Here is a 26,712-nt window from a genome sequence, read left to right as displayed (position 1 = left end):
ACACACACACACACACACACACACACACACACACACACACACACACACACACACACACACACACACACACACACACACACACACACACACACACACACACACACACACACACACACACACACACACCAGATACTGCTTCCACTGCACATTTTATGCCTTGCACTTTTCACGCCTCAAGCTTTTTAATGATCTTAAGCATCATTTGTGTCGGTGCCCAATTAACTCCCTCTGTCTTTAAATGGCTGTTAAGTACTTTATGGTCTTTGTCAACGTTTATTGGTGACCAGCAGGAGTGGAGAAGCATTAATAGAGATTTTCTGCCTGCTGCACAAGTTATAGAGACATCAAAAGCATCTTGATTTGCCTATTTGTTTAGTTTTTTTATTAGCCACTCATGTGAGAATTTGACGTGGTTCTTCTCGATATCCAGTGACACGACTTTCCCTCCCTTGAAATACTGAAACTTGTAATGACGCAATAAACTACAATTTTTACAATAGAGACAATTAGTTTAGATGACACTGAATAATGATAACGTTTTTTATTTGGCTGGAAAACAATCTTATTAAGGTTTTATAGCCAAACTCTTTTGAGTTATGTATTGCCTCCAGTGTTGAACCGCCTGTGCTTTTGTTTCATGTTTGGACCAAGAAGTGAGTTTTATAATCCAGAGGGTTCAGCACTGTCGAGGCACTGGTATCCATCAAACCCTGCAGGTGTATTGGACTCATCTGAAGCTATTTAACAGTATAAATCTCACTCATCACCCCTTTAATCTTTGTGGCGTCTAACACAATGTCCCGCCGGTATTTTACCGATGAGCCATTCATTTTCACATCATGCTCAAACCGTTTCCCTCCTCAGAAGCTGCCCCCCTCCCCGCAGCAGACTCCGGGCGGCTCCGTATCCTCGCCGCACCCCTCACAGCCCAGCCAGGAGGAGTCCAGCCCGTGTTCGGACATGTCGAGCTACGAGGAACCGCCGTCTCCGATGTCGGCGGCCAGCTCGGGGCCCCTGGCTCCCGCTCCCGCCCCGGCTCAGGTCCCCGTCCACCGGCATCCGAGCAGGGCCTCCGACCAGGACGTCTGTGGCGTTCGAGATGCGCCTTCGCCCTGTCGGCGCTTCTTACCCAACGACCCTACCAAGTGGAACGTGGAGGAAGTTTACGAGTTCATCCGTTCGCTGCCAGGTCAGAGAAGCAAATGCGCCGTTGCAAACACATTTATTCTGCTTAGGAATTTTAGTGTGACTGACTTCTTCCTCTGCTGTTGGTGCAGGCTGTCAGGAGATCGCAGACGAGTTCCGCTCTCAGGAGATTGATGGACAGGCCTTGCTCCTGTTGAAGGAGGACCACCTCATGAGCACCATGAACATTAAACTGGGACCTGCACTCAAGATCTTCGCACGCATCAACATGCTCAAAGACTCGTAGCAGGAAAGAGTGATTTGCGTGCGTTGATGTCGGTGCGTCCGTTTGTAAATGTGTGAGAGAAGAGCAGACTGTAAAACTAAATTATGATTACTCAGAATTATTCAGATGATATCGTGGCACTGACGACACAGACTGACTGCACTATGACCTCGCCTTCTCCCCACTACTGGACTGGTTCCTTTGAATCACACCCATATTCACCTGCATCTGCTCAATAGTGTTGTAAACGTTAGCTTTGTCTTTAGCAGGACTGATGGAGGTTATGTTTAGAGTTGCAGCTGGAGCTCTGGAAGCTGTTACTCTGTGTTTAGATGCACTCACAGGGACTAAAATCAGGAGCGACAGTGAGGTTTGGGCCATATTCCAAAATGTTGATTCTCACATTAAATGAGTGAATGACACACGTGGTACTAACATGCAAGCTGTATCTTGATACCTGATCTGGTTAAAGAACAAGGCATGTGAACGCTACGTGTAACTGCATTAGGGCTGTTCAAATTGGCCTCAAATGACTTTCCAATATTGGTTCTTAAGAAGCGCGTAGGTTCAAACTATTAAAAACGTTTTGTCCACGACGCCGTGTTCCTAACTGGGCACGAGTTTTGAGCTGAACTTTTGTCAGGCGCAGTGCTTCTATTTATTCTTGTTGCTTGTTTTGACGAGGAACGGCTGATTGCTGAAGTTGAAATGAGCAGTTGGAGGGAGATCGACAGGGAGCTGAACACGTTTGCTATATTGTACGTCATTACCAGGAAATATCACAACATAAAATGTGTTTTCTGTTTAAAAAGTACAAATGTGGGAAGATAAAAGGTACAACTCACCCATCCTTTAAGTTCTGTCTCCAGTCTTATCTTGGGTGCACAGCTGATGGTTTGTTTACATGATGTAATGTAGCACTAGCTTTGAGGACATGGCGTCTTTCTCTCTGCGGCCGAGCTCTCCCCCCCCCCCCCCCCCCCCCCAATTGAACATTAATTGTATTAATTTACTCTTTACTCTTCGAATATATATTCAAATTGAGAATATTGGTTAACAGCCCAAAAGTGCTTGCAGAACACACAGCATTGGGACTGCTCTTCCACCAGACCTGGATGTGGTCCGGCTCACCTAACACTGTGATCAGATCACAGCCAGGTGTAAATGCCCCCCCCCCCCCCCCCATACTGTACGAAGTAGAGCTGCAGGGCATTCCTTGACCTGAGACATGCTAGGTTGTGAACTTATTTAGCATTTTAAGATCTTATCATGATGAGGGCAGAACATCAGACAACAAGAGCGCTTATTAATACCAGGTGAGGATGCTACGGTCTTTATTACATGTCACTGTCCAGATAACACATCTAGTGGAGGTTCCTTGATACTAGCAGGTGTAAAGGGGGTCTCGGATTCGGCCCGTGGAGAAAAAATATATAATAAACTGAAAGAACCTGTCGTGCCAAAGTGCACTACAGCTCAGTTGTGCCTGAGTCTCTGAATTACGGCATTGAGACAACGAGAGTGAAGTCTGAATGAATTATTATTATATTATTAGAGATGGGGTTTTTTTGTACAGTTTTGTTAGCGTGAATGAAAGAGCTCTTTTTCTTTGTATGTGTGGCTGGGAACAGAAAACTTGCATTGATCAGTGTTCTCATTTTATTCAGTAGGTGCTGCTTTGTATTTTTCTCCCAATAAGACTTGCAGCTCTCCAATACAATGCTTGAATGCAGAGAAACAGTTTCTTTAGTTACATTGATTTCCCTTTCATGAGGAACTAGATTTAAACAGCTTACAGATGATTTTCACAGCTTTTTCAAAATGATCGACTAGAATCTGACATTGATTTCTGCCTCAGTTTCATAGGAAGACACTAAGTTATCTGAGGAACAATGAAGGTGTGCTGCTCTCTTCACACAGCCCCACTTTTGGCACTTATTTTCCTTTTCACTTGCTTTAATGTTATGAGACACTCCACCAGAGTGAGAGCAGAATTTGTGCAGCAATGCAAACAAGTGTATATGTACATAGCAGCTTGATTGAGGGGGAAAGACTGAAACTAAGTGTGAAGCTGTGGTCTTCTTTAAGTTAAGCTTTTTTATTTTAAGACAGAAATTGAATGGTGTTTAATATTTTGAAATATGCAAATGTATAAATATCAAGGCCTGGGAATTGTTTTTTAATGTTTTTTTGTCTAATGAAATATGTTTAAATCTATTTGTGTTTTGTGGCTGTGATGGAAGGTCAACCTTTTTTAGATAAGGCTTTGTCAAATGCTTGTATTTATCAAAACAGTTTGTTACACAACATTTTGCAATTATAAATGATTTGCAATACAGTTCTGTCTTCGGCCCTTTTTTGTACGTTTGTGTGAAAGAAAGTTCAATTCCTGTCTCGGCACCTTCTCAACGACAGTAAAAGTTCCTGGTTTGTAAGAAAACTAACTCAAAATCCTAACATTTTGGGTTGGGTTATTGTCGGCTATTTAAGTTTTGTTTGAGCTGGGAGCAGTGAGTAAAATACTAGGGCTGCAACAACGAATCGATAAAATCGATTATTAAAAGCGTTGGCAACGAATTTCATTATCGATTCGTTGTGTCGCGCAATTATTACGCCACTCAATAAGTCGCAGAGATGTTTGAGTATAAAAAGAAAAGTTGAGTTGAGCGCAGAGCGGAGCGGAGGTAGAGGAAAGACCATCGGAGAGACCCGTAACGTTGTTCTGAAACACATGGCGGAGGCAGAGAAATCAGTACGACCTAAGTCATCCAAGGTGTGGGAGCATTTCACACTAAATAAATCGAAAAAGTGTTAATTGCAAGATATGCAAAAGTGACATGGCATGGCACGGGAGCACCACGGTGATGATTCAGCACCTAAAACGTAAACACGTTGGACTCCTTGATGAGGAGGAAGGGAGTTCAACAGCAGGTTAGTCACTACAGAATCCTACTTTTGTTCCGTTTAGAAGTGAGGAACGTAACGTCCCTCCAGTAGCTCTCCTGGTGCTGCTGTTTACTCGTTATCCAGCTTGACAAGCATGACAAGTTAGCGTTAGCTCGTTAATAACAGTAGTAAAGCAGGGGTGGTATAGTTTGCAAGACTAAAGACACGTTTTTATTCACTCGCCTTTTCCCCGCCAATTCATTGATGTATCAAAAAAGTAATCGACAGATTAATCGATTATTAAAAAAATCGTTAGTTGCAGCCCTATAAAATACCCTGTAGCAACCCCTACCTAGTGCTCCAGTGTTACGCTGAAGTCTTACACAGACTCAATATGTAATGTAGAAGATTTAATGGATGCAAGCCAAGGAAATTAACTAAGCAATAGTCTACACGCTTTGCAGACACATCCCCAAGGCTCATAACTTTAACAATGAGGCAACGAACACAACTACACAACGATGCCCTGCAACAGAATCCACACTCTCCTCTCTCTAACTCAACACACACGAGCACATGAACACACTCGAACTCGACACAGACCTTGGCTCGGCTTCTTCTCGTTGCCGTCCTGGTATCCAAGAAGTCGTGGCCGTTGGGAGTGGGCTGATGGCTTGGCCCCCAGGAGTGGCGTTTGTTTTGAACCGCTTGCTGCTCGTTGACTCTTGGGAAGTGAAAGAGATTTCGGTTGTAACGTTGGTACATCCAGCAGCAAAAAGTGAACGGCCCATTGTGGACGACATCCTCGACTCAGTCCGCTGAAGTCCTCAGCAATACATCTGCCATAACGTCGTTGTTGCGTCAGACACCGAAGTCACATGGTCAGAAACACCAGCAAATACACTCCGGTTACTCTGGAAAACACACCAGAAACAGACTTTACTATTCGGCAAGGTAGGCAACTATATGGGCCTCAAACAGCTATAAATGTATTATTATTTCTACTTGCATTATTATTCATTAAACTATCCAGAATTGTATTTTAATTAAAAGTTCCACCTTGAACAGACAAGTAAATCGAGTACATTGTGCTGATAATGCCTCTCACTCTAAAGAAAAATATAGATGCAGCACCTTTACCGTGTGGCATTATTAGTCATTCTATTTAAAGTAACACATGGCCGTTAAGTTTGTTTATACATGCGCCTGGCACCATGGCGCGCGCTATCTCGCTACAAGCTCGCTCAAAGGCGTTTATGCTCAACGCGCCATTTGTTTCAGTATTCTGCCGCCAGAGGGCGAACAAACCAAATGTACTGTGAAGAAGCAAGAAGACCACAAGTAGTACCCGCAAAACTCCATTAGGACATCCTTCACAATACCGAGGAGGAATTGTAATTAGCTGTAGACTCATGTCATATTTATAAAACAAGGTTTAGGCTTCTGTAACGGGGCCTAGGGTCGGGACTGCTATACCAGCGGTAAAGTTACTGCAGCGCAGCGACCGTTAGCTAACCAGTGGGACAGACACACGAGAGCACGAGCGGCAGGTGTTGTGTCGCATACTGTTAAAATATAATAATACTGTTCGCCATAGATACCTGGTTCCCTGAACCACTCCCTAACCCCTATGCCTAACCAGCGAGGGCGCGCTATCGTTGTACCAGGAGAGAAGCACTATTTGACACGGGAACAGACTTCAACATAACACCGGGCCTGGGTTTAGCGTAATGTTGCCCGTGGCCAGTGTAAGCTAGTTGGGCAAAAACTTACACAACTTGAGTTACAATGGCAGAGTGGCACCGTTCATGTTGGCTGTCCGCTGGTGCGCGTTGACTCGAGGAAAGTGAAGAAAAACGTGGTAGTGTTTTCAGCATCCAGCAGCAACGGTGAAGTACCCTCGTGACCCGCGGGCTGCATGCTGATGACGACATGCTGGAGCTGGAGCCACGCCCCGCGGTTTTACTTTATTCAAAGTTTATTATTACTGGAATATTGCATAACCAAATTGCCCAAAATTCGACACGGTACTCCTATGAGTCCCCAGCAAGTGTGACATAGGTCGGATGTACCGTGTAATGTAAGATAATTATTATTAAGTACAAAAACTGTCACAGCATTTTTAAGTGTTTGTAACAACTTTACTGCACGTACAATGATATTAAAAGTCAAATTTAAAGTCCCCCAAAAATACACAAATACAAATCAATTAAAATATGTATTAACAGAAACATAAATCCGAGAGTATTTCTAAATGGAGGGGATGTCTTCAAATTCATTTTATACACACATATTTTAGGGACAGAATTGTAGAAAGTGCATGCATAGTAAACCGTGTATGGGATATGGGAGCACGAAACATTAAGGCACGTAAGGTAAGCTGTACATAAATAGCATCTAGAAAAGGGTGTTGATGATGATTTCACCAGAGATGTTTATTTAAATAATCTGGAGTATATTCTACATGTTTGGGTCATAGACTGGTTTGTGTTCACTGCTCATCCTCTGCGGTTTTATAGCTCTTCTGTCTCGGTGCTCTCTCGAAGTTCCTGGTTCAGAGGAAACAGGACATTTCCAGCTGTTTAACATGTAAATGTCTCATACAATGGACCGTTTAGACAAACACACCGACCGCTTTCTATTTTGTTTCCACTGAACAAACAGGGAACAGGTACAGGGCTGGGCACAATAAGTTTTCTTTCAAAAGCAGTAGAGACACGCTACTGACACGCCCCACTGTTTTGATTTGAGAACGGACCAAACCAAATGAAGCCGCTGTCTTTTTCTGTATTGTAAATAGAAAATGTACAAAAGTCAACAATCTAACGCGCTTTATATGCGCATTTACATCACGGTACAATTGTACAAACAAGTGTAGATTATGTGTTCAAACGATAACAATGGGTGTCATTTTAAACTCCCCCTATGTCCTTTTTAGAGTGGTTTAGCCCAGGTTCAAACTTTAACGCTGATGTTGTTGTGACAGGATCTGTATGATACTTTTAAACGGTGTTAAGACGGGTGTGTGTAACGTTTCAGCTTGCAATTACTCATTTTTCATATATAAGTTTTCATAAATTTACCGAAATACCAGCTACAGGTAAGTTATTCTCTAAAATGTGTCTTATAGTCGTCACAGTGTCATGTTATGCTTGCTTTAGATTGTTCATTTAATGTATTACCTTTGCTTTTTTCAGTGGTGGTAACGTTACATTTGATTAACCTTTACTTTAATTACAGTTGTGGAGGAAGTACTCGAATCCTTTACTTCAGTAAAAGTACAGAAGTATTATCAACAAAATGTACTCAAAGCATCAAAAAGTAAAAGTACTCGTTATGCACAATGGCTCATTTCAGTTTTTTGTTTTTTTAATATTATATTATTCAGTTTTATCACCAATTAATACAGAGCATTGTAATGTTGGAGTTTGTCAGTATGAAGCCAATTACAGATACAGTACTTTGTATATTACTGCATTGATGGAATCAGTGACGTGCCGTGAGGTTCGTGGGAGAGACAGCGAGATCCTCCTTGTGGCACTTCAGCGGCAAGCGTCAGTCAGGTGCCACAACTCTGGCAAGCGAGCGGCACTCGTTCGGCCCCCGTCAATAAGCTGCCGAGCTGAGCGGGTGGAGCCACATTTCCTGACAACACTCATTGTTGTCACGATAGGATTTTGATTAAACTATATTACGAACTGTATTGCATCAAACAATAAACAGATTAATCGAAAACGTGATTATTACTGTGTACATGGATAAATGAATATTAAATCGCATGTAGTCAACTATTATTGCTAGCATACTCCCATCGGCCCACGTTTATTTATTTATTTTTCTTCCAATGTTACCCTGGTATGTGCTTGCACCATATACTAACAGTTGACTTGCATACGGTCATTCTATTGCCTTGACTTTTATTTTGACATTTTTTTACTTCTTTCTTTTTACTTTTTTACTTTACTTTTTACTACCTGTCTTACTTTGCATCGCTCTACAAAAGAAAAAAAACAAATAATCCATAAAACAGACTATCAAAACGTACACGAACCAGGGGGGCACACTCCTCTGACTACTGGTGGCACTACTCTGACAACTGTTGGCACTGGCAGCTTGTGGCACATAATGACACCTACATATAAGCAGAGGAAGAGTGAAAATGTTACATATTTAAAAAAGAAAGTATTCGAACATTTAGGCATAACCACTTGTCAAGGTCATTTGGCACTCTGTAGATGCTTGGATGTCACGAAAAAGTGAAAAACAAACAAAAAAGAGTGAAAAACGTATTAGTTATTGATTATTGCAGCTGATAATCGTTGACTATTAAGGCCTAATAATCAGTAAAGATTGTATTTTTATTTCAAAACGGTCTAAATCATGACGTTGATGGCGGAAGTATTTCAATAAAGTAAAAGTTGAACCTGGTTGCTCACAGGCATACCGTTATAAACCAGCTACATAGATTGACTTATTCGGACCGTTACTGAGTTACATTTCTCATCCGATTTCAATGGGCGCTGTTTATATTCAGGGGTTTATGATCTACGTGTTAGAAAACAAGTTTTTTCTCCAGTTAATTAGAATCTACTATGATGATAAAACTGATTTATTGGCAGCTGACCTATCGTAACAACAATGGGTGCTCTCAGCTCGGCAGCTTATTGACGGGTGCCGAACGAGTGTCGCTCGCTTGCCACAGTTGTGGCACCTGACTGACGCCTGACTGACGCTTGCCGCTGAAGTGCCACTGACTAGTCACTGAGGTGCCACAGTCCTGACGCCTGACTGACGCTTGCCACAGACCAGCCACTGCGGTGCCAGTGCCACAAGGAGGATCTCGGCCTTGCATGTTCGTGGCTGGTGAGGCACTGACACTACATAAGTCAGATTTACAAATATATGAACCCAATAGAGAAGCTTAAATCACCATTGAATTGGCAGCTTGCACATTGACTACTGGTTGTTTTTCATATCAGCATTATTTAAACACATAGGTAAGGTACATATTTGATTCCACCGGGAGCGTGTGCGCCGCGACCTGCCCCACCGGGAGCGTTTCAGAAGCGGAGCGGGGACCACCCGCGAAAATCATGAGATTCCGCGATAATCACAACCACGGATGTATAAAGAGAACAACAAACACATCAAATGTTACTTTACCTGTCCGACGTTGAATTGCTGTTGATTTGGTCATATGTCCTTGTTTTTTGAGACATTTTTAAGCTTGGATATATAATCTTACATTTTTGTGGTCAAAGCAAAATATAAGAAGAAGAGAAGTGTAGAAGAAGAGCAACGATAGAACAAGCATAAACCCGACCAGTGGGCTTTCTCACGCCCCCTTCATTGAGGCAGAGTAGTGTTTGCCTCTCTGTGCTTTTTCACTGCGGTTTAATGTCAGATCAGCAACACTAAATATGTTCTACGCAGACGTGAAATACATTACCTATTCTATGGAAAGAAAGGACATATATTAAAGTGTCTACAAATATTACAGAAGTGACAAACAATGAGAAAGCAAAAGACACGCGCTCAACCCAGTTTGTGAGGGATTCACAATCTGAGATGAGGCACAGCTCGTCGCTGCCTCACCTCACGTGTCTCCTTTTGAACAGGACGTGCAAATTCAGCGATGTTGATTATAAAAATGCTTGAAATGATTGGAATCATACAGAAATTACATTTATAGCACAGATCAGTAGATACATATTAATATTTACTTTATTTTAGCATTATTTGTTTTTTACTTGTCATGATGACAGGTGAGGCTCTGCCTCCCCTGACCGCACGTCCCTGGATGGAATAGTACTGAATCCTATTTAAGTTTCCAATGAATGTAGAGGAGTAAAAAGTACAATATTTCTCTCTGGAATGTAGTGTAGTAGAAGTATAAAGTACCATAAAATGAAAGTACTATATGTCAAAATTGTACTTGGGCCCTGAATACTAATACCAGCACAGTGCGATCTTGAGGTACTTGTACTCTACTTGAGTATTTCCATTTCTTGCTTCTTTTGCTATAACCATAATCTGATAATGTTGGCTACAGTATTTATGAGTATTGCTACACTGTGGCATTGTTACTTTACTCAAGTAAAAGATCTGAGTACTTCTTCCACCCAGACTTTTGCAGAAATGCAGAATCAAAGAGACGAGGCCGCTGATGATTCCCCTGTGGACCTTCCCTGTCTGGAAAGACTTGACTCTCCCACAGGTATGAAGCTTTATTATGGCCGTTATTGGGCTGAGGCACGTTCAGGGTCCATTAGTAATTGAATTACTACCACCGTGGCAGCTTTAATTATCTGCGTGTGTGTGTGTCCTGTCTGTGGTGTCAGGGAGCCCACCCAGCGCGTCATTATCCAGTCTGATGGAGCTGGAAAATTGTCTTTCCAACCTGAACCTCGCACATGAGATAGTGCTGAACCGAGACTTCTGCTTCAAACCCAGGAGCCCTCCGACTGACAGGTAAGAAAAACACACCGAAAGCGACCGTGGTTATTCTTATGTCCCATATTAATTGAGAGTAAAGTCTCTTTTGAGCTGTTTTTTAAAAATCTTTAATTGTTTTTTCCCTTCTGTAGCCTGGAGGGCAGAGTGACAGAGATCGTTCACCGGGCGTTTTGGGACAGTCTTCAAGAGCAGCTGACCAGCGATCCTCCAAACTACAGCCATGCCGTCATTCTGCTCCAGGAAGTCAAGACCGTAAGTGTGCACGGCATCGAATCAGAGGCATTGGTAGCATCAGTAGCATCAGCGTCTACTGAGGCCTCTGACCCCATTCATCCTCATGTGAAGAACAAAAAAGAGTGTCCACAGTATGGACAGGTGACAGATGTGTTGGCGTACATCAGAGACTCGACATGAAATACCGTAATTAAAGAATCACAATCAAGCTACAGTTTGTACTGAGCCGGACATTTTACAGATGACAAATCTACTTGTCTAATCTAACAGCGACACCATTTCTATATGACCTCACACATATCTTTGGCATTACTTTGCTGGATTTTTTACTAATATTTCCCTTAAGATGCTTCAGTCCCTCCTGCTGCCCGGTCACGTCAGACTGAGAGCTCAGCTGGACGAGGTGCTGGACATGGAGCTGATCCGGCAGGAGGTCGACCACGGGGCTCTGGATCTCCACAGACTGGCAGGATACATCATCAACACCATGGCATCTTTATGCGCACCTGTACGTGACCCAGTGGTCAGGGCGCTGAGGGACCTCAGGGACCCTGTGGAGCTCCTGAGGTGAGGGGGAAAAACGGACACCGGACAAAACTTGTTATATATTACCACATTGTTTTATCAGATCTAAAATACAGTAAATATGATTAATTTTCTCAATAGAGTTTCAACTTTCAGTTCATTAAAGGTGGTCTATATACACATTACATCTCAATGTCATTTGGAGCCACCAGAGTGCAGCCGGTTAAATATATGTATCTTGTGTGTGTTACTTTGATGTAGCACTAGTACAGAGGCAACCATCAATTTCACTAACAGATAATTAACCAACGATGTTTGACCAACCCAGAAAACGATTTAAAGAGATTTAATAAATTTGGTCTCACCAGTAAAACTTCAGGAATGTCCTAGATAGTAAAGACTTTAGTAAAAATCATATACAAGGAAACATCTCTAGTATTGTCCAGTCAGAAGCTATCTACTATGTAAACAGGAAGTCACTGTAGCCTCCCAAGCTGTTTCAAAAATATGATTTTAGTAGGTCAAATGATATATTAACCTTAACTGCCAATCTTTTGTAAATGTGGGTATGACTTATACTTTATTTATATACTTTATTTGCTTTATTTTAACCTAACTGACAGTATTTAACTAACTAACTGACTGACAGTCATTTAGTCAACAATATTAGCACTTCCTCAGTTTTGAGAAATGCAACATAATTAGTTTGTTTGCTTTTTTATAATTTTTCGATAAAGCATCCAAAAAACTTCCCCTTCCCCCCTCAGGGAGATCTTCCGCGTCTTGGGCCTGATGAAGACCGACATGGTCAACTTCACCATCCAGAGCCTGAGGCCTCACCTCCTGCAGCAGGCCGTGCAGTACGAGAGGGCCAAGTTCCAGCAGATCCTGGACAAGCAGCCGGGTGAGGAAGGGTGTTTAAATGTCCAACCTGACTGCTGCAGTGTGTGTGTGTGTGTGTGTGTGTGTGTGTGTGTGTGTGTGTGTGTGTGTGTGTGTGTGTGTGTGTGTGTGTGTGAGAGATGGATGATGAAGGTGACTTTGTCACTGTAAAATTTATTATTTTCAATTAAACTGATTTTGACCCTTGTCCCTCTAAAGCACCATCCTGCTGTTTTTCAGCTTCTCACAGATGAAGTAAAGAGCCGGACAGCCAATCAGTGACCTCTGGCTCAGATATTCTGTCTTGGTACAGCTGGCCAATCAGAGTTTTTATATAAGATGATTGCCCTCCAAAAAAACATCTTTTTAGTAAATTAATTGCTGTGGTTGATAAATGTTTTCTCTTATACCAGCAATATCTTAGTTATTATGGAAGGTGCCAGTATTTTTAAAAAGAGTAATTTCCTCATCGTGTTACAGCTGCTGTGAGAGTGAAGCAAATGTGCTGTAAATGTAAGTTAAATGGTTTTATTCCCTGTACTACCTAAACAGACATTTAAAGGTTCAATTTACAGTTCTTGGCCACATACTCCAAACAAATCCGGGTTAGTATTTCACCTCTACTAACCGCTAACTGATACATTCTGTTGATAACGTTGGTTCACTTTTATTTCATGTTTTAAACTACAAATACTGGGAAGATTTTACACATTGCACCTTTAAACCCATTTTTCTGAGGAAGAAAACTGATGCAGCTCCATGTCTGTATCACTCTAAACACCATGCGACTCCTCTGGTAACCGCTACCTTTGTCAACTGTTTTACTGTTTTCCTTCAGCCTCTCTGGACGACACCACCGCTTGGCTTCAGGCAGTGGCGTCAGAAGAGGCGGCGGCCATCAGAGCTCGGCCTGAGTCCTCCTGTCCTGACAGCCGAGGTCCTGTCAGCGCCACCGCTGTCCTCGACCGGGCCTACATGCGTCTGCTGCAATGGGACCCGCAAGACCAGAAATATCCCGAGGTCAGCTGCAGCCTGAAAAGAATTACGTCACACTGCACTTTGCAATTTCAATCGAGTGATATTTTATTGATCGTCTAGAAATATTCAGTTCCCTCACACACTCCTCCTCACCCTGCCGCATGTTAACGCATGTGACAGCACATTAGGGCTCAGGCAGCACCTCTTCAGTCTGATGCACTGACGCAGCCTGTCAGATGAGCTCAGACACTCCTTCATCAACATCACCCACCATGTGATCTCATCATCTGACTTTAAACTCCAGGTTACTTAACACGATTAATTATATAAAAGTAGACATTGTTAGCCTACGATAATATCTTCATATAAGTTTGCATTTCTGTTACTTCCACATTGAGTGGCTAAAGTTAAATGTTTCAAATACGTATCCATTTCTTTTATCTAATCATTTCAGGCATATATTAACTACTTTTAGCCATCTATTTGCACTTTTTATCTGTTTTATCCATCTTAATATATTTTAGTGATTTAGCCATTTCTTTTAGTTTTCAATTTCATATATGTGTGTGTGTATATATATATATATATATATATATATATATATATATATATATATATATATATATATATACTTATTATTTTTGGACATTTATTTAACGTTTTAGCCATTTAGCTATTTAAGCAATTTATCCATTTCTTTTAGCCAACAAATTCACCTATATATTTATTACTTTTAGCCATCTATTTGAACTTGTATCTATCTTTAGGATATTTTAGTGATTTATCCATTTCTTTAATTAACAATTTCACCTATATATTAATTTCTTTTAGCCATCAATTTTATCCAATAGGCTACTTTTAGCTTTTTAAGCAATTTATTCATGACTTAAAGCTACGGATTATAATATTGTATCCATTACTATTAGCTAACTGGTTTAAACTCTCTGCTCCATTGACACCTAGTTTTCATATCATATTTATCATATATTATATGTATATAATATATTCTATATGATTTTTTTTTTTTTAAATCAAGTAATGTTTTCCATTATTTTTTCATTTAGTAGAGCTACAATTTTTCTCTTTTTCCAGTTTTGTATCCAAAAGAATGTTCTCATCCAGATGTAGCCGTTGGTTTTGTTTGGACAGGCTTCTAGTTAAGCTGCAGATTCCCTGTGATTAATCGTTTGACACGTGACCCTGCCCTCCACTCGCAGACTGTGTTGATGGACCGAGCCCGCCTGGACGCTCTGGGCCAGCGGCTCCAGATGCTGGTCCTGGAGGCGTCGGTGCTGCTCCTGACCAACGCTCAGTGTGGGGACGCTGTTTTCTCCCTGCAGGGGTTTGTAGGTAGACTCAGGCAGTCTGTCACTGCCCTGCTGGAGGGCAGTCACACCAGGTAAGAGGAGGATTTGGTGATGCTTGTACTGGCTGTCATGGGGAACAGGTATTGTATGAGAAGGAAACCGATGGAGGTGACAGGAGACAACTAACCTGTCGGAACGGATCCAGCTAACCTCATTCTTTCTGTTCAAGAGAAGCCCCGTCATGATTAGTGGATAAATGTGGAACAGCAGCTTGTGATATCCAAGGCCTGCTCACACTCCAAGCTACAATACAATGCAGCACCGGCTACTTCTCAATTCTCAATCACCTATAATAAAATGTCATTTTATTTAATCTAAACCAGAGAGACCTACAAGCTATTAAACACCCTTATTTATTGACTTCCATGGGTCCCAGGACTCTCTGCTCAACACTCCTTTTAAATGGAAAAATTCATAGGCTTAATACATGCTGGTTTCTAATGCTGGTTTCTGGTGCCGCAGGGAAGATGGCCTGAAGGGGGCGCTGCTGGGGCTCGGGGAGACAGTGCTGCAGCTGGTGACTGAAGCTGTGAGCGGCCAGGGAGGAGCAGCGCTGCCACGGGAGAGCCAGGATCTGCTGAAAGGACAAATATCGGAGCTGTGGAAGCACAACAACCCTGTCCGCACACTCATAGGTCAGGCTGAGCGCCATCAATATGACTAAATGAAGCTCAAATGGGGGGGGGGGGTGTTAGTTTTATTTCTCTTAAAGTGTGTGGTTTAGAAAATTCTGTTAGTTTAGGGATGCACCATGTTCACTGGACAAGAGAAACACGCCTTGCAAGTAACGGTTATTTTCATTATTGGTTAATCCGCCCATTATATTCTTAATTGACAGCTACGGTGACATCCTCACCCCGATCATTTTCAATACAAAACCAAAACATTTTGCTCTCATACATGGAAAAAAAACAGTAAATCTGATTTATTTTTTGGGAATTTTGGGTTAAAAAAAAAATACTGGCTCCTAATTGATTATCAAAATAGTCACAGAATAATGCGGTATATGGTAGTATATTTTAATCTGTAGGAGAGAACATGCGTTAAAATGTCATTTAGTTTGCCTTGTCACATGTCCACATGGATGTTTTTGAACTTGGATGTGTGCCGCCGCAGAGTGCCGACTTCTCTCCTTCTCTCCTTCTCTCTCTCCCTCCACCCCCTCATCCCTCTCTCCATCAAACATAGGAGAAAGAGTACAGGGCTTCCTCCAGGCCATGCTGCAGGGCGGCCTTGCTAAAAGGAGTCCAGAGCTGCCCGCTCCCCTCAGGCTGGTGAGCGCCGAGCTAGCCGAGCTGGGGACGGCCTTTGGGCGAATCGTCCACTTCAACCGAAGCATCTTTGGGCCCTTCTACGCACCCATCCTCAGGAAAGTGCTGTTCCCACCAGGACAGGCTGAGACCAGGGAGGACTCACGCTAGGCTGAGGGCCACCCAGACCACCTCTGGTGACCTTAACATAAGATGCCATTTGGCATTGAATGCGTCGCTATAGTGTAAATACAGTGAACAGTGAATGTTTAAGGGAAAGACATTTACAGTCTGCAGATAAAAAAAAAAAAAAAAAGTTGTATATTATATTTTTTTAAGGTGTTTAAGTTAAACAAGGTCAAAAACAGAAGGCAGATTCATTATTATTGCATTGGTGCACCATCACCACACATTTGACAGCACAAAACATTATGAAAACAAATTGTGTGAAACAAAATGAATAACGGTATGGTTTTCACCCAGACAAGAGTAACAAATAGTTTTTAGTGTGCTAATGAAAAGAGTCACAACAAGAGACTGATTATGATTCTGAAAAGACCAATTGCCTGAAAAAACTTTTGTTGGTTTTCAGTTTACTTTATCTCAAGATAAACACCCTCAGGAAAATAACCAAATAAGTACCAAAGATGATGCTAAGTTTGTAAATAATACTTCCAATAGTTTTAATATGTAGCTGGTTTCTCTTCTTATCTTTATGTTGATAGGTGTTTATGTATAATTTAGCAAAAACTGTGTGCACTTTTTCTGAAATCATTTTATTTTATTTTTTTGCACCTTTTCATTATAAATCAACAATATTCTCAAGGTTTGCCCTACAGTTAAGATTGGTGGGAGTTGGTGTAGCAAACAGGTGCACATTTGTAAATGAATATCGAATTGATTGATTTTCCATTTTTTAGCAGCCATGATTCACTCCACTAAACAAATGAAAATATGCGTATGAAAGTACTGCGAGGCCTCACAGTTCACCTTGATGCATTTTAATCAGTACTCTGGGGAAATGATTACTGGATACATTTGTAACATATAAGCTAGTTAGTTATTATAAGTGTATCCAGTATACACTTAACACAGGCTACGCTAAAAACAAACTGAAAGAGTGCAACGGATTGCTCTCTTAAAAACCTGTAAGGTTGTATTTCAACATTGTTTTTTTAATTGACTTGACTCAAGCAAGTTTCACAAATCAGCTAGCATATTTTCATATTGTACGGAAATAAATGCACCAATGGATACCTTGAATGTTAGCCAAAATACAAACAAATTGTTGTAGTAGAACTTTAAAGCAGAACGGTTATCATAAGTTTTCATAAAACAAGTTAAACATGTGAAACCACGTGTATGGCCTTCTAACAGCTCCGAGCAGAACACATGATAAAGGTTGCACAAGTCAGAGGTAATATGGATCTTTGTTTTTCACCGACACTTCAGAAAATCAGACGCTTAGCTCTGGGGCTTGAATGTAGTACAACAAATAGTACGCACATGTCTTTTGTTGATATATTAGTTGCACCATCCACTATTCTCCACAGCAGGGAAACACTGATATTGTACAATAAAGTTACCATGTTGTTATATTTGTCTCTTTAGAGTTGAAACAGCGGGTGTAATGTTTCTGTGTTTTACTTTTTAACCATAAAACAAAATCAATGCTGACAACAGACTTGAGAGGGATTCTTTTGTCATTGTATTATTTAATTCTTCATTAATATAATATTGCTTTGAAATTTGAAACAGTATCACATTTTCATAGACAAACCGTGCTCTGTCCACAAACATGGGCGAAGCATTGTATGCTGGTAGTTTATTTTTTTGTTACATTTCTGTTAACCCTTAATAACTTTGACAGTTACTATCACCAACAGACCCTGAATCAATAGAAATGTCCGTTAATGGTCTTTATCATTTATGGTCTACAGTGCTTTAAACAAAACAGTACCTATACATGACACGGTCAGAACGTCACATGGAGCTCAGGACATAGACGTGACCCTTTTCTGACTGAACTCTCTCAAGACGGTGATACACGGGTCCCGTTTAGCCAGTGACGTGGGACAACAGGTCACCTTTTCGTCAGTGTGTTGGGATTTCATGTGGAGGAGCGGGGGGATATACAGAGTGAGATCTAAATGTCTGCTTGGCCCTGCATGTTGTATAAGGCTTACCTCTCGTTTTCTCTCTCTCTCTACCTCTTTCCCACTGCTCTGCCCACTACAACTCAACACACACACACTCACATCGGCTGCTCCCCTTCAACTCACAGCTTGGTATCCGGAAACTTGAACGCTGGGGTGAGCTACACAAGGAAAACACCAATGTTAAAGAAGACTGGTACATGCACAGCCAAAATCATGCCACCAAAACTTGCTTTAAATAGCGGCTGCTCATTAAAGTGTAATGCTTTTATATTATGCATCCATACTAGAGCAGGTCGTCTTGGTGACACGCCAAAATGGAAGAACATACGTGACAAAATGTTGGGAGGAATGACGACGTGGAGGGATGAGGATGAATCGCTGTAATGGTGCGTAACAAAGAGAGGGGGGTGGGTGGGGGGGGACATAAAAAGCAAATGGCAGATGGGTGAGAAGAGACGAGACATTTGCTACAGTACATACATAGACTGCTCAGGCCAAGTGCATCCAAGGGTACAGAAAACACACACACACACACACACACAAAAGAAACACTGCCAACATGCATCGTCAGTGGAAGCTAACAGTCAGAACAAAGTGGCAATGGCACAGCCACGGTACCGCACACGAACCAGTTACATCTTAACAGTCAGTCTCCAGACACACACCCTGTCTTCTGGAGAGGAGCTCAATGCCTCACATCTCCTGCAGCACACACAAACAAGGACGGTGGGACAGTGATGGAACGGCAACGGTCCAAACTCCCATGAGGACAGACAACAAGGCATACAGCACTCACAGTAGGTAGTAGTGCACACAGGGGAGGATCAACAAATATGTGTCGACTCCACGATGAGCATTTTTGAGTCACAGTGCAGGAAGGAAAATCTTCTTTTAAAAAAAAGAAACTGTGTCATGTTCTCAGCATAACAAATCCATTCGCATCAACACGACACCAGAGCAACACTTAGATTTGGCTCTATTAATGTAGTGGAATTAAATCTTTTCACTGACGTTTATTTTCATGTGACATACTTTGCATGTACTGTACCTAATTCTAAATTAGAGTGAAACAGCGTGGATACCTACCCATGTAATCATGATAATAAGATGCTACGTTGGGGAAATGTGCTCCAGGCTCATTAATATACGAGTCAAATGAAATCATGTTGTGGATCCAATGTCAGTACACTCTTGTGTAGTTTGGTTTGGTAGTATTCTCTTTGTTGTTGGTTTTTTTTTTGCCTTAGGGTTGTATCAACGTTGGGATCCTTCATGATCTCTTCTTAAATCGCTCTATCCAAAAGTATTTCAATCTGGTGTATCAGTCTATCAAAAAGTATCACAAAATGCACTAATATCCTATTTGCACCGTAAGAAAAGAAAAAGAAGGTATTAAAAGGGATAGTGCTACGTTCTTAACACAGTGTTATTCTTTTTTTTTTTTTTTTTTAATTGACAAGTAGAAGATGTGAGTTGCAGTCTCTTGGTGCTACCGTGAATGCTGAGAGACTGCAGACGGGGCGGTAGAAAGGCCAGAGCGAACCTCTCATCTGGACAATTCTGTACCATCATAAGAACGACATCATCAGTCATCATCATCATCGTCAGTCAATTCAACACACCGGGGAATCAGAAGTGTTGTCTTTTTGTCTTTTAGAAGCAGAAGGGGAAGGCGTGCAGTTGTTGGGTGGTGGTGGTGGTGGTATTCAGGGAGGTCGGCGGGAAGGTGGGGGCTTTAGTTGATTATAGATAACTGAAATGACGTAAGGCTGTTGTCCTCGGTAAAGTGTAGGAAAGTTGTCCACCTGTGTGTGTGTGTGTGTGTAGGTGTGTGTGTTCGCGGGTTAAGTTCTTGGTCCGTTTGAGTTCAGACATCAGTGATAGATTCATGACCAATCCATCGTGTAGTTATGAGTATTGTACAAAAAAAACAAAACAGGTTGTTTGCTGCATGTTGCTGTTTTGTCTGTCATTGATTTAATTGTCCGTCTTGCATCCCATGCTAGCAAAGCAGCCTCCTCATAGTGCCTCACAGTGGTAGATGCCTGGTAAGACAGGACAGGCTGAAGATGGAGAAAGAAAAAATATATATAACTGTCTTGAGGCAAAACAACCAAACAATTCAGAAATTCTAAAAGAAAAAGTGATGGTGGAAAAACTAGAAAAGGATTCATGCTTTCACATTACAGAATAATCCTTCTATACGAGCGATATCGAAAGGGCGCGTTCAAAGGAAAAGTTCAACGTTTTGGGGAAAACTCAAATTGGTTTGGTTAACCCACCGGTTAACTTGGGTTAGCACAAAGACTGGAAACATATGGAGAAAGCTATTTTGGTTCTGTCCAAAGAAAAAGAAAAAAAATCCACCTACCAGCACCTATAAAGCTCGCTAATTAAAATGTTGTATGCCATTTGTTTATTATGTACGAAAACCTAAATGTACAAACGACAAATCTCCGTTTTGAGGGGGGGTGCTGGACTGTTCCCCGGTCAGGACCAGTGAGATGTAGAGGTGCTGGTAAGAAGATTTTTTTTACATTTGGACAGAGCCAGGCGAGCGTTTTCCCCATTTCCAGTCTTTATGCTAAGCTACATTAGCCTGCTGCTGGCTGTAGCACATTTGCTGTACAGCTGTGAGAATGGTATTTTTATTCTCATCTAACTTTAATGAATAAGCGCCTTCCTCAAAATGTTAAACTTTTCCGTGAACAGTTGAACACACTGACCCTTTTGGTATTACACTCATGTTTGTAATTTACTCAATATTATAAACTTAACCTTTCTGGAAATTCAACTAAGCTCATTTGGAGTCTAGAAACAGAGAAAAATTAGAAAAAATGCTCATTTTGCCTCCAGGGAATCAATTTAAAGAATGGCTTGAAAGAAGAAGAATAAGAAAGATGGAACCTCTGGTAGATATCGGGGATTTGGAGGCAGATGCAAGTTGAGGAGGAGGAGGATGAGGAGGAAGAGGCAGTTTGGTTGAGAGAGCAGTGCCACTGTAAAATGAGATCAGTCCACGATCATCTGTTCCAGGGCTCCGCTATTGGCTGCAGCAGCAACAGGCGAGGGGGGGGGGGGGGGGGGATGGGGGGCTGCCAGGGGTTTTGGGGAGGTACGGGGGAGCCGCAGGAGTGTTTGTGATGGCGGGTAAAGAGGATGGTGTGGGTCGCTGGGCAGGGCAAAGGAGGGTGCAGGAGTTGGCCGCCCTGAGGGATGCTATACCATCACAGTGAGAAGGCACGGGGCTCGCATGTATAAATGTGTGTGTGTCTGTGTGTGTGCATGAGAGATAAATAAAGAATCGGATGCAGAGGGGAGAGGGAAGTACGAGGGGGTGCTGAGGGCCGCCTGTGGGGATCTGGCCTCAGAATATGGTGGTCTCGTACTTGGTGCTGACGGGGCGCCTGTGGGAGTCCCGCTGGTCCAAGAGCCAGGTGGTGCTGCCCAGGGACTGCATGTCGGCGTCCATCTCCAGGGGGTCGATCTGCCAGGGGGGAGGGAGGGAGGAGGGCGTGAGACGGGCGGCAGTGGAGGAGGCCATTGCGCCACACTGACAAGTCCTCGGCTCACACACGTGCATGTGGATTAGAGGTGCAGTCCAGTGATCGTGTTATAATCACAGACACTCAGGTCTCAATCCACAACATGGATGATGTCTGACAGGAAGTACACTCAGCCTCTGTAAGCAGCAGCAGCAAACCGAAGCTACGACCCTCTGGGAGCTCAAAGATACACTGATCAGTGGTTCAAAAGCAACATGTGCTCTATGCCGGTGGCTCAGACAAACAATATATAAGCAGTCAAAACACATATGTGCTGAATAATACTGATTTAAATAGAGATTACACATGATTTTGAAATGGTCAAAAAAAATTAAAAAAATTATCTGCATATGAAGGACATCTACAGTTCAACATGTCTTAAAAAGACCGATATAAAAACAATTTGAAAAGGAGCTTTAAACCACCTGACGGAAACAACTTCAACCATTGCTTACAAACCCTCACTGACACAATGAAGCCAACAGCCATCATAGAAGCTTAAGTAGAGAAGGTAAACAACATCAAGAAAACCTCTCTTCCCTGACTGCGTTTAACCACAAAACTTCAGCGAATTGCATCTTAAACTCTGAAATGTCAGATGACGATGAGAGATGGGAAAGTAAAGGGATGAGGAGAATGTCTATGGTTGAAATGTTAAGGACCACAAAACAAGGAGACACAGCGCACTGCGGCACCCTAACAACCAAAAAAAACCACCAAAAAAGAGCGGAGGGATGGATGTGTAAGCAGATGAGTGTGGTGATTTCAGGTTGAATAGAGGAAAGGAAAGAGAAGGACCTGGACTCCAGGGCTAACAGAGTGCAACGGGAGGAAGGAAGGACGGTGGGTAGTACACGTGTGACAGTGACAGCAGCGGCATTCGAGCGGAGGGGCACCCTGGGAGGCAGGAGGACCAAGAAGACAAGAACAAAGACACGTTAAAAAAAAACGAGAGAGTATAGAGGGACAGAGCATTTGAATGCATCGGACGGACAAAGAAGAAATCCAGTAGGAGCAGTTCATCACCTGTTCAGAGCTAAAGGAGCCAAATTATACCAAAATAAAAACCTTCTACGTTGTGTATTCTTGTATTTGTATCCTAAAATTCTCCCCCGCATGGCAGGTCTGTCAAGCTTTGGATGATATTCCCTCTGTGTGGAGGCCAGACCTGGAGTGAAGGCTAACTTTAGCTCCTTCATTCTCTGTATTGGAGTCCGCTCCAGCAAATCCAGCCAAGGTTACTTTAGATTACGCTTGTCGAACACTTTGCTTAGACCTCGTCTTAACAGCTTTTCCTCATGTAACTTTAACAGTTTGAAAGGACAAACCATGTAAACAGTGTCATGTCAACAACAGTCTGTTATTACATTATTCCTTATCATATATATGATACTAACAATCTATACACTGCAAAAACAACGCCTTTTTTCTTTATCTCCATGTTTCCTACACAGACAAAATGCTGACACGGAGATTTATTGTCTTTCAGCACAATATTATGTAAACTACAGTTGAAAAATTTGAAATCTGCTGCTATATTGATCTTCTGCTTTCTTTCTAATAATGACTATTTCAACAGAAACATAAACAGTATTGGGCTCTAAATATTTTGGGAGGCCGTTTTCCTTTGGGCCCTCCTCAGTTTGCTCAGTGGTTAGATTGAAGAGTTTTAAACTGTGGTGGTGAGTTCATAGTATGTCCAGCTGATATTATATGATCCATTTCTAATAGTGCTAGCCCTAGACTAAACTTCTATTTCTATTGTGAAGTTTAAAGAATAGCTTTTTGTTAATGCAACATGCTTGTTGAGTCCAGCTTGTTACAGGCTGCATTATTTGGTTTTGAAGCATTGCTTCTAATGTCTTTCATCAATGATTTCTGTTCTTATTTGAGTGTTGCTCAGAGGTACCTTTGTCTCTTTCTGCCCTTTCAAATATATAAAGTAGTCAGCCATCAGACTGTACCCAATCAAGCTTTTGTAGCAAGCGATTCCAAACCTTTGAAAGGTAATGTATGTAGCCATCAAGTGCGTGCGTATCCAACACCACTTTACAGTCATTTTGTTTTATCAACAAACTAACGGAGCTAACATTAGCTGAATTAGCTAGCTAGCTACAGCTGTCTATTCAGGTGGAAAATCTTCTGTCACAGCTAGAAATGAGAAGCCTGCGTTTGTCTACCTCTGAAATCACAAACCCCTTTTTTCAAATAGTACAAATAATTCAAAATGGTACCCTGTCACCCATATCATTGCAATAGGGCTGTCCTCGACCAAAGGAATTCTTAGTCAACAAACACTCATACAATTGTGTCGACTCATCGATGAGTTGATTTAATCAACAGCTGTTTCTCCACAAAGAATCACACAAGAGCACCGCTTTAAATCTTGTGTTTACCAGAGATGTCCTCAAGTTTTTTGGAAATGAGTCATCCCGCATGAAAAAAATCCCCAAAACGACCAATCAACTAAATAAATCTTAGTGCGCTGAGACCAAAACGAGCGATTTGTTGACTAATCGTCTATGAGGGGACAGCCCTACATTGCAAACTGTGTTTAAACCAACTAGGCTTGGAAGCATTCACAAAGCCATAAAAAACATTAAAACAAATTGCAGTAGATAGGAGTCCCCCCCCCCCCTCTCAATTAAAACTTAAACAACCAGCCAGACTCATTATGCAGATCTGTGATTACTCCATATATTATCCTTACAGGCAGGTAGTAAAACAAAGTGATTTGTGTGAGCATGAGCATGTGGTCTTGCCGTTTGCGTGCTCCTGGCTGTGCAGCTCTCTCAGGTGACAGTGATCACTGAGTGCTCATTATATGCAGCCTGAGAGGTCAATGCATCAAGGCGTATAGCTCAGGGTGTACGTGAACGTTTAAGCAGCACACTCAATCAATAGAGAGGAAGCAGCAGATGGGTCCAACTAGCGGGGCTGAGCCCTCAGAAAAATACCAGAGGGAATCACATACCTGCCTGTAAGCAGCAAATGAAACTATTCATCCATCATGGTTTTTTTTTAAAAATATCGCCTGAACTGAGTGACTCAGAGTTGAGGGGTGGGCGTGATGAAATTGGTTACAAAGTAATGACTCATCACTTTTTGCCACGCACACACAGCAAATCCTTTGTAGGTGGCCTATTGGGGATTCAGTGGCGGGGAAAAAGTCGGTCACGAGGTCTGTGTACTTTTTCTGAATTATGATCGTGCAACGGCGTGTTTCCACTCCCCCCTCCCCCTCCTCTGTCCTTTTAACAAGTAGAGCAAATTTAACACTCACACACGCTCACAGATAACACACAAAGAGTTGTAGGGTGGTACTCACTGCTGATCTCCGCATGCTGCTCCATGACTGAGATGCAGGACGGCTGGCTTTGGTCTCTATGACCTCTGAACTCAGAGACGTAGGCGGGACATAGTGTCTCGCCCTGGCCTGCATTGCCATCTGATAGGCCACCTCAAATGCCTGTCCCAGTGTCAGGATGATCTCGTAGGTCTGTGTCTATGTGAACGAAGACAATTTTTTAAAAAGGGTGTTGAAATCAGGAGACACTGAACATGAAGTAAGGTCTTGGTAATAAAAAAAGTTAAATTCAAACAGCTGGTATTTTAGCTGCTGCAAACTGACACAAAACAACTTCTTCACAGTAGTTGTCTTTCACGATACATCTAAACTGAATTCACATTAACCTTAAGAGGTACAAACCATTTAATTTCACTAACGGCCTTTAGTAAAAGCAGAACACTTTCACAACCATGACTTAACATTTAGTATTAGTTCATTAAAACATTTTGAACAAAATCTACTGTATAACTTTAATGATTTATGACTGTTTCAATATTTGTTTAGAATTACAGTCATTTTATTGGTTTTGCAAAGGATTGTTTTCAACAATGTGTTGTCCGTCACACAAAAGCCCTGCTCGTCACATTGTATGGATAATTGCTTTGTATAATTTCTCATTGGCTCAAAAGCAAAAAAGCCATTCTTTACACAACATTCTGCAACATGGAGCGGTCATGCTGAATACAAATAAATAAGGCTCAAAATTGTGAAAACTTTTGAGGATCACAGTTCAGTTAAAACTGTGTCCCCGCAGGTATCTGAAATTCCACAGTGGTCCACCTGCCAAAGAGAAAAGATCATCTTCGACCTTTTGCGGAAGCTGAGACACAAATTGCAACATAATCTGTGCCTGTACATGGAAATACCATGCGTAGCGGGAGAGGAACTTCAATCAAGCCCCTCGATGAGTGAATCAAGGAAATAATGGCCACAGGGTGCTGCACACAGTTGTAACTGCGGGATGCTGGACATCCCACAAAGGACACTTTGTTTTTCTAAATTAATCAATGATGAATTTACAAAAAGCTCAAGAATAATATCAAGACTTAAGGGTTTCCTCAATGTATTATACGGGATATATGTATAACAGGATAGAGTTGTATTACTCTTGTATTACTCACCACTTCCACAGTGCTGAAGACATGGCAGAAGTGGTGGCCACTCTTCAGATCCTTGGTAATGTAAGCAAAAGTGCAGAGGTCATCTGGGTCTTGGGCGGCGCACGAGATGTTCCTGATCTCGTGCTCCGCAACTATAGTCTAATGGAGAAAGGAAGGAAGTGAGTACTTACTGGAAATCAACCACTAATGGAGGCCGAGAGGGTCGACCGCAGTGCTTGTGTTGGACAGATCAATACGCACAGAGGCACACAAACATGCTTTACCATTACCTTCGTGGCTGCATCGATGAACTTGACCCCTCTATAGGTAATGGACAGTATGACAACTGGACCCTTTCTTGAATCCTTTGATTTCTGCAACGGACACAATAAAATATGTGAGATATAGTACAACAAAGCACAATGGTTCATCCACTGTAAATGTAAGAACAGAAATAGTTTTAGTGATCATGTTTCAACTGTAATTCTTGTCATGTCATTTGTATTGTTTATCTGCTTTTTTAAATTTTAATCAGTGCAACACTTTTCATTCAAAAATGTCAAAGCAAGT

At 41.9% G+C, this 26,712-nt stretch overlaps 3 protein-coding genes and 1 long non-coding RNA gene across 10 annotated transcripts in view; 2 read left to right on the top strand and 2 right to left on the bottom strand.

Annotated features, from left to right (window-relative positions):
- The window catches only part of phc2b (polyhomeotic homolog 2b (Drosophila)), a 31,832-nt gene extending 28,016 nt beyond the window's left edge, over nt 1-3,816 (top strand). For 2 of the 3 annotated variants that reach the window (XM_068705402.1, XM_068705401.1), the window contains exons 14-15: nt 865-1,189; nt 1,278-3,816. In XM_068705402.1, the coding sequence (XP_068561503.1) occupies nt 865-1,189; nt 1,278-1,432 (480 nt within the window). In that variant the 3' untranslated portion in view covers nt 1,433-3,816. The remainder of the gene's footprint in view (nt 1-864; nt 1,190-1,277) is intronic. The other variant, XM_068705403.1, reaches the window with a different exon arrangement.
- On the bottom strand, nt 955-6,185 carry LOC137868555 (uncharacterized). Its single transcript, XR_011102226.1, has 4 exons — nt 6,071-6,185; nt 4,901-5,211; nt 1,255-1,336; nt 955-1,138 (listed from the first exon to the last, which is right to left on the bottom strand). It is a non-coding gene; the product is annotated as an uncharacterized lncRNA (long non-coding RNA).
- A 1,091-nt stretch (nt 6,186-7,276) lies between these two features.
- On the top strand, nt 7,277-17,671 carry LOC137868553 (T-complex protein 11-like protein 1). 2 transcript variants are annotated; one of them, XM_068705399.1, is made up of 10 exons: nt 7,277-7,397; nt 10,424-10,514; nt 10,639-10,768; nt 10,885-11,005; nt 11,334-11,554; nt 12,280-12,416; nt 13,233-13,414; nt 14,590-14,771; nt 15,202-15,374; nt 15,928-17,671. In XM_068705399.1, exons 2-10 carry the CDS (start codon nt 10,436-10,438, stop codon nt 16,158-16,160), a joined length of 1,458 nt encoding a protein of 485 aa, XP_068561500.1. In that variant the 5' UTR covers nt 7,277-7,397; nt 10,424-10,435; the 3' UTR covers nt 16,161-17,671. The 2 variants fall into 2 exon arrangements, with proteins under 2 accessions (XP_068561500.1, XP_068561501.1); XM_068705400.1 differs by lacking the exon at nt 7,277-7,397 and adding an exon at nt 9,035-9,160.
- A 13-nt stretch (nt 17,672-17,684) lies between these two features.
- Nucleotides 17,685-26,712, bottom strand: part of anks1ab (ankyrin repeat and sterile alpha motif domain containing 1Ab) — a 46,880-nt gene continuing 37,852 nt past the window's right edge. Inside the window, exons 11-16 of one of the 4 annotated variants that reach the window (XM_068705395.1) lie at nt 26,433-26,516; nt 26,164-26,301; nt 25,022-25,198; nt 22,492-22,590; nt 21,538-21,635; nt 20,084-20,211 (exon numbers count right to left, since the gene is read on the bottom strand). In XM_068705395.1, coding sequence (XP_068561496.1) covers nt 20,178-20,211; nt 21,538-21,635; nt 22,492-22,590; nt 25,022-25,198; nt 26,164-26,301; nt 26,433-26,516 — 630 coding nt within the window. In that variant the 3' untranslated portion in view covers nt 20,084-20,177. Of the gene's footprint in view, nt 18,307-20,083; nt 20,212-21,055; nt 21,636-22,491; nt 22,591-25,021; nt 25,199-26,163; nt 26,302-26,432; nt 26,517-26,712 lie in introns of those variants that run through there. The other 3 variants (XR_011102225.1, XM_068705397.1, XM_068705398.1) reach the window with 3 other exon arrangements.

Source organism: Cebidichthys violaceus, unplaced genomic scaffold (genome assembly GCF_023349555.1).
Source record: "Cebidichthys violaceus isolate CVI_PGR_0920_01 unplaced genomic scaffold, fCebVio1.0.p SCAF_117, whole genome shotgun sequence".
Classification (NCBI taxonomy): domain Eukaryota; kingdom Metazoa; phylum Chordata; class Actinopteri; order Perciformes; family Stichaeidae; genus Cebidichthys; species Cebidichthys violaceus.
The sequence above is the reverse complement of the archived record's forward strand: the minus strand, read 5'-3'. Positions and strand labels throughout refer to the sequence as shown.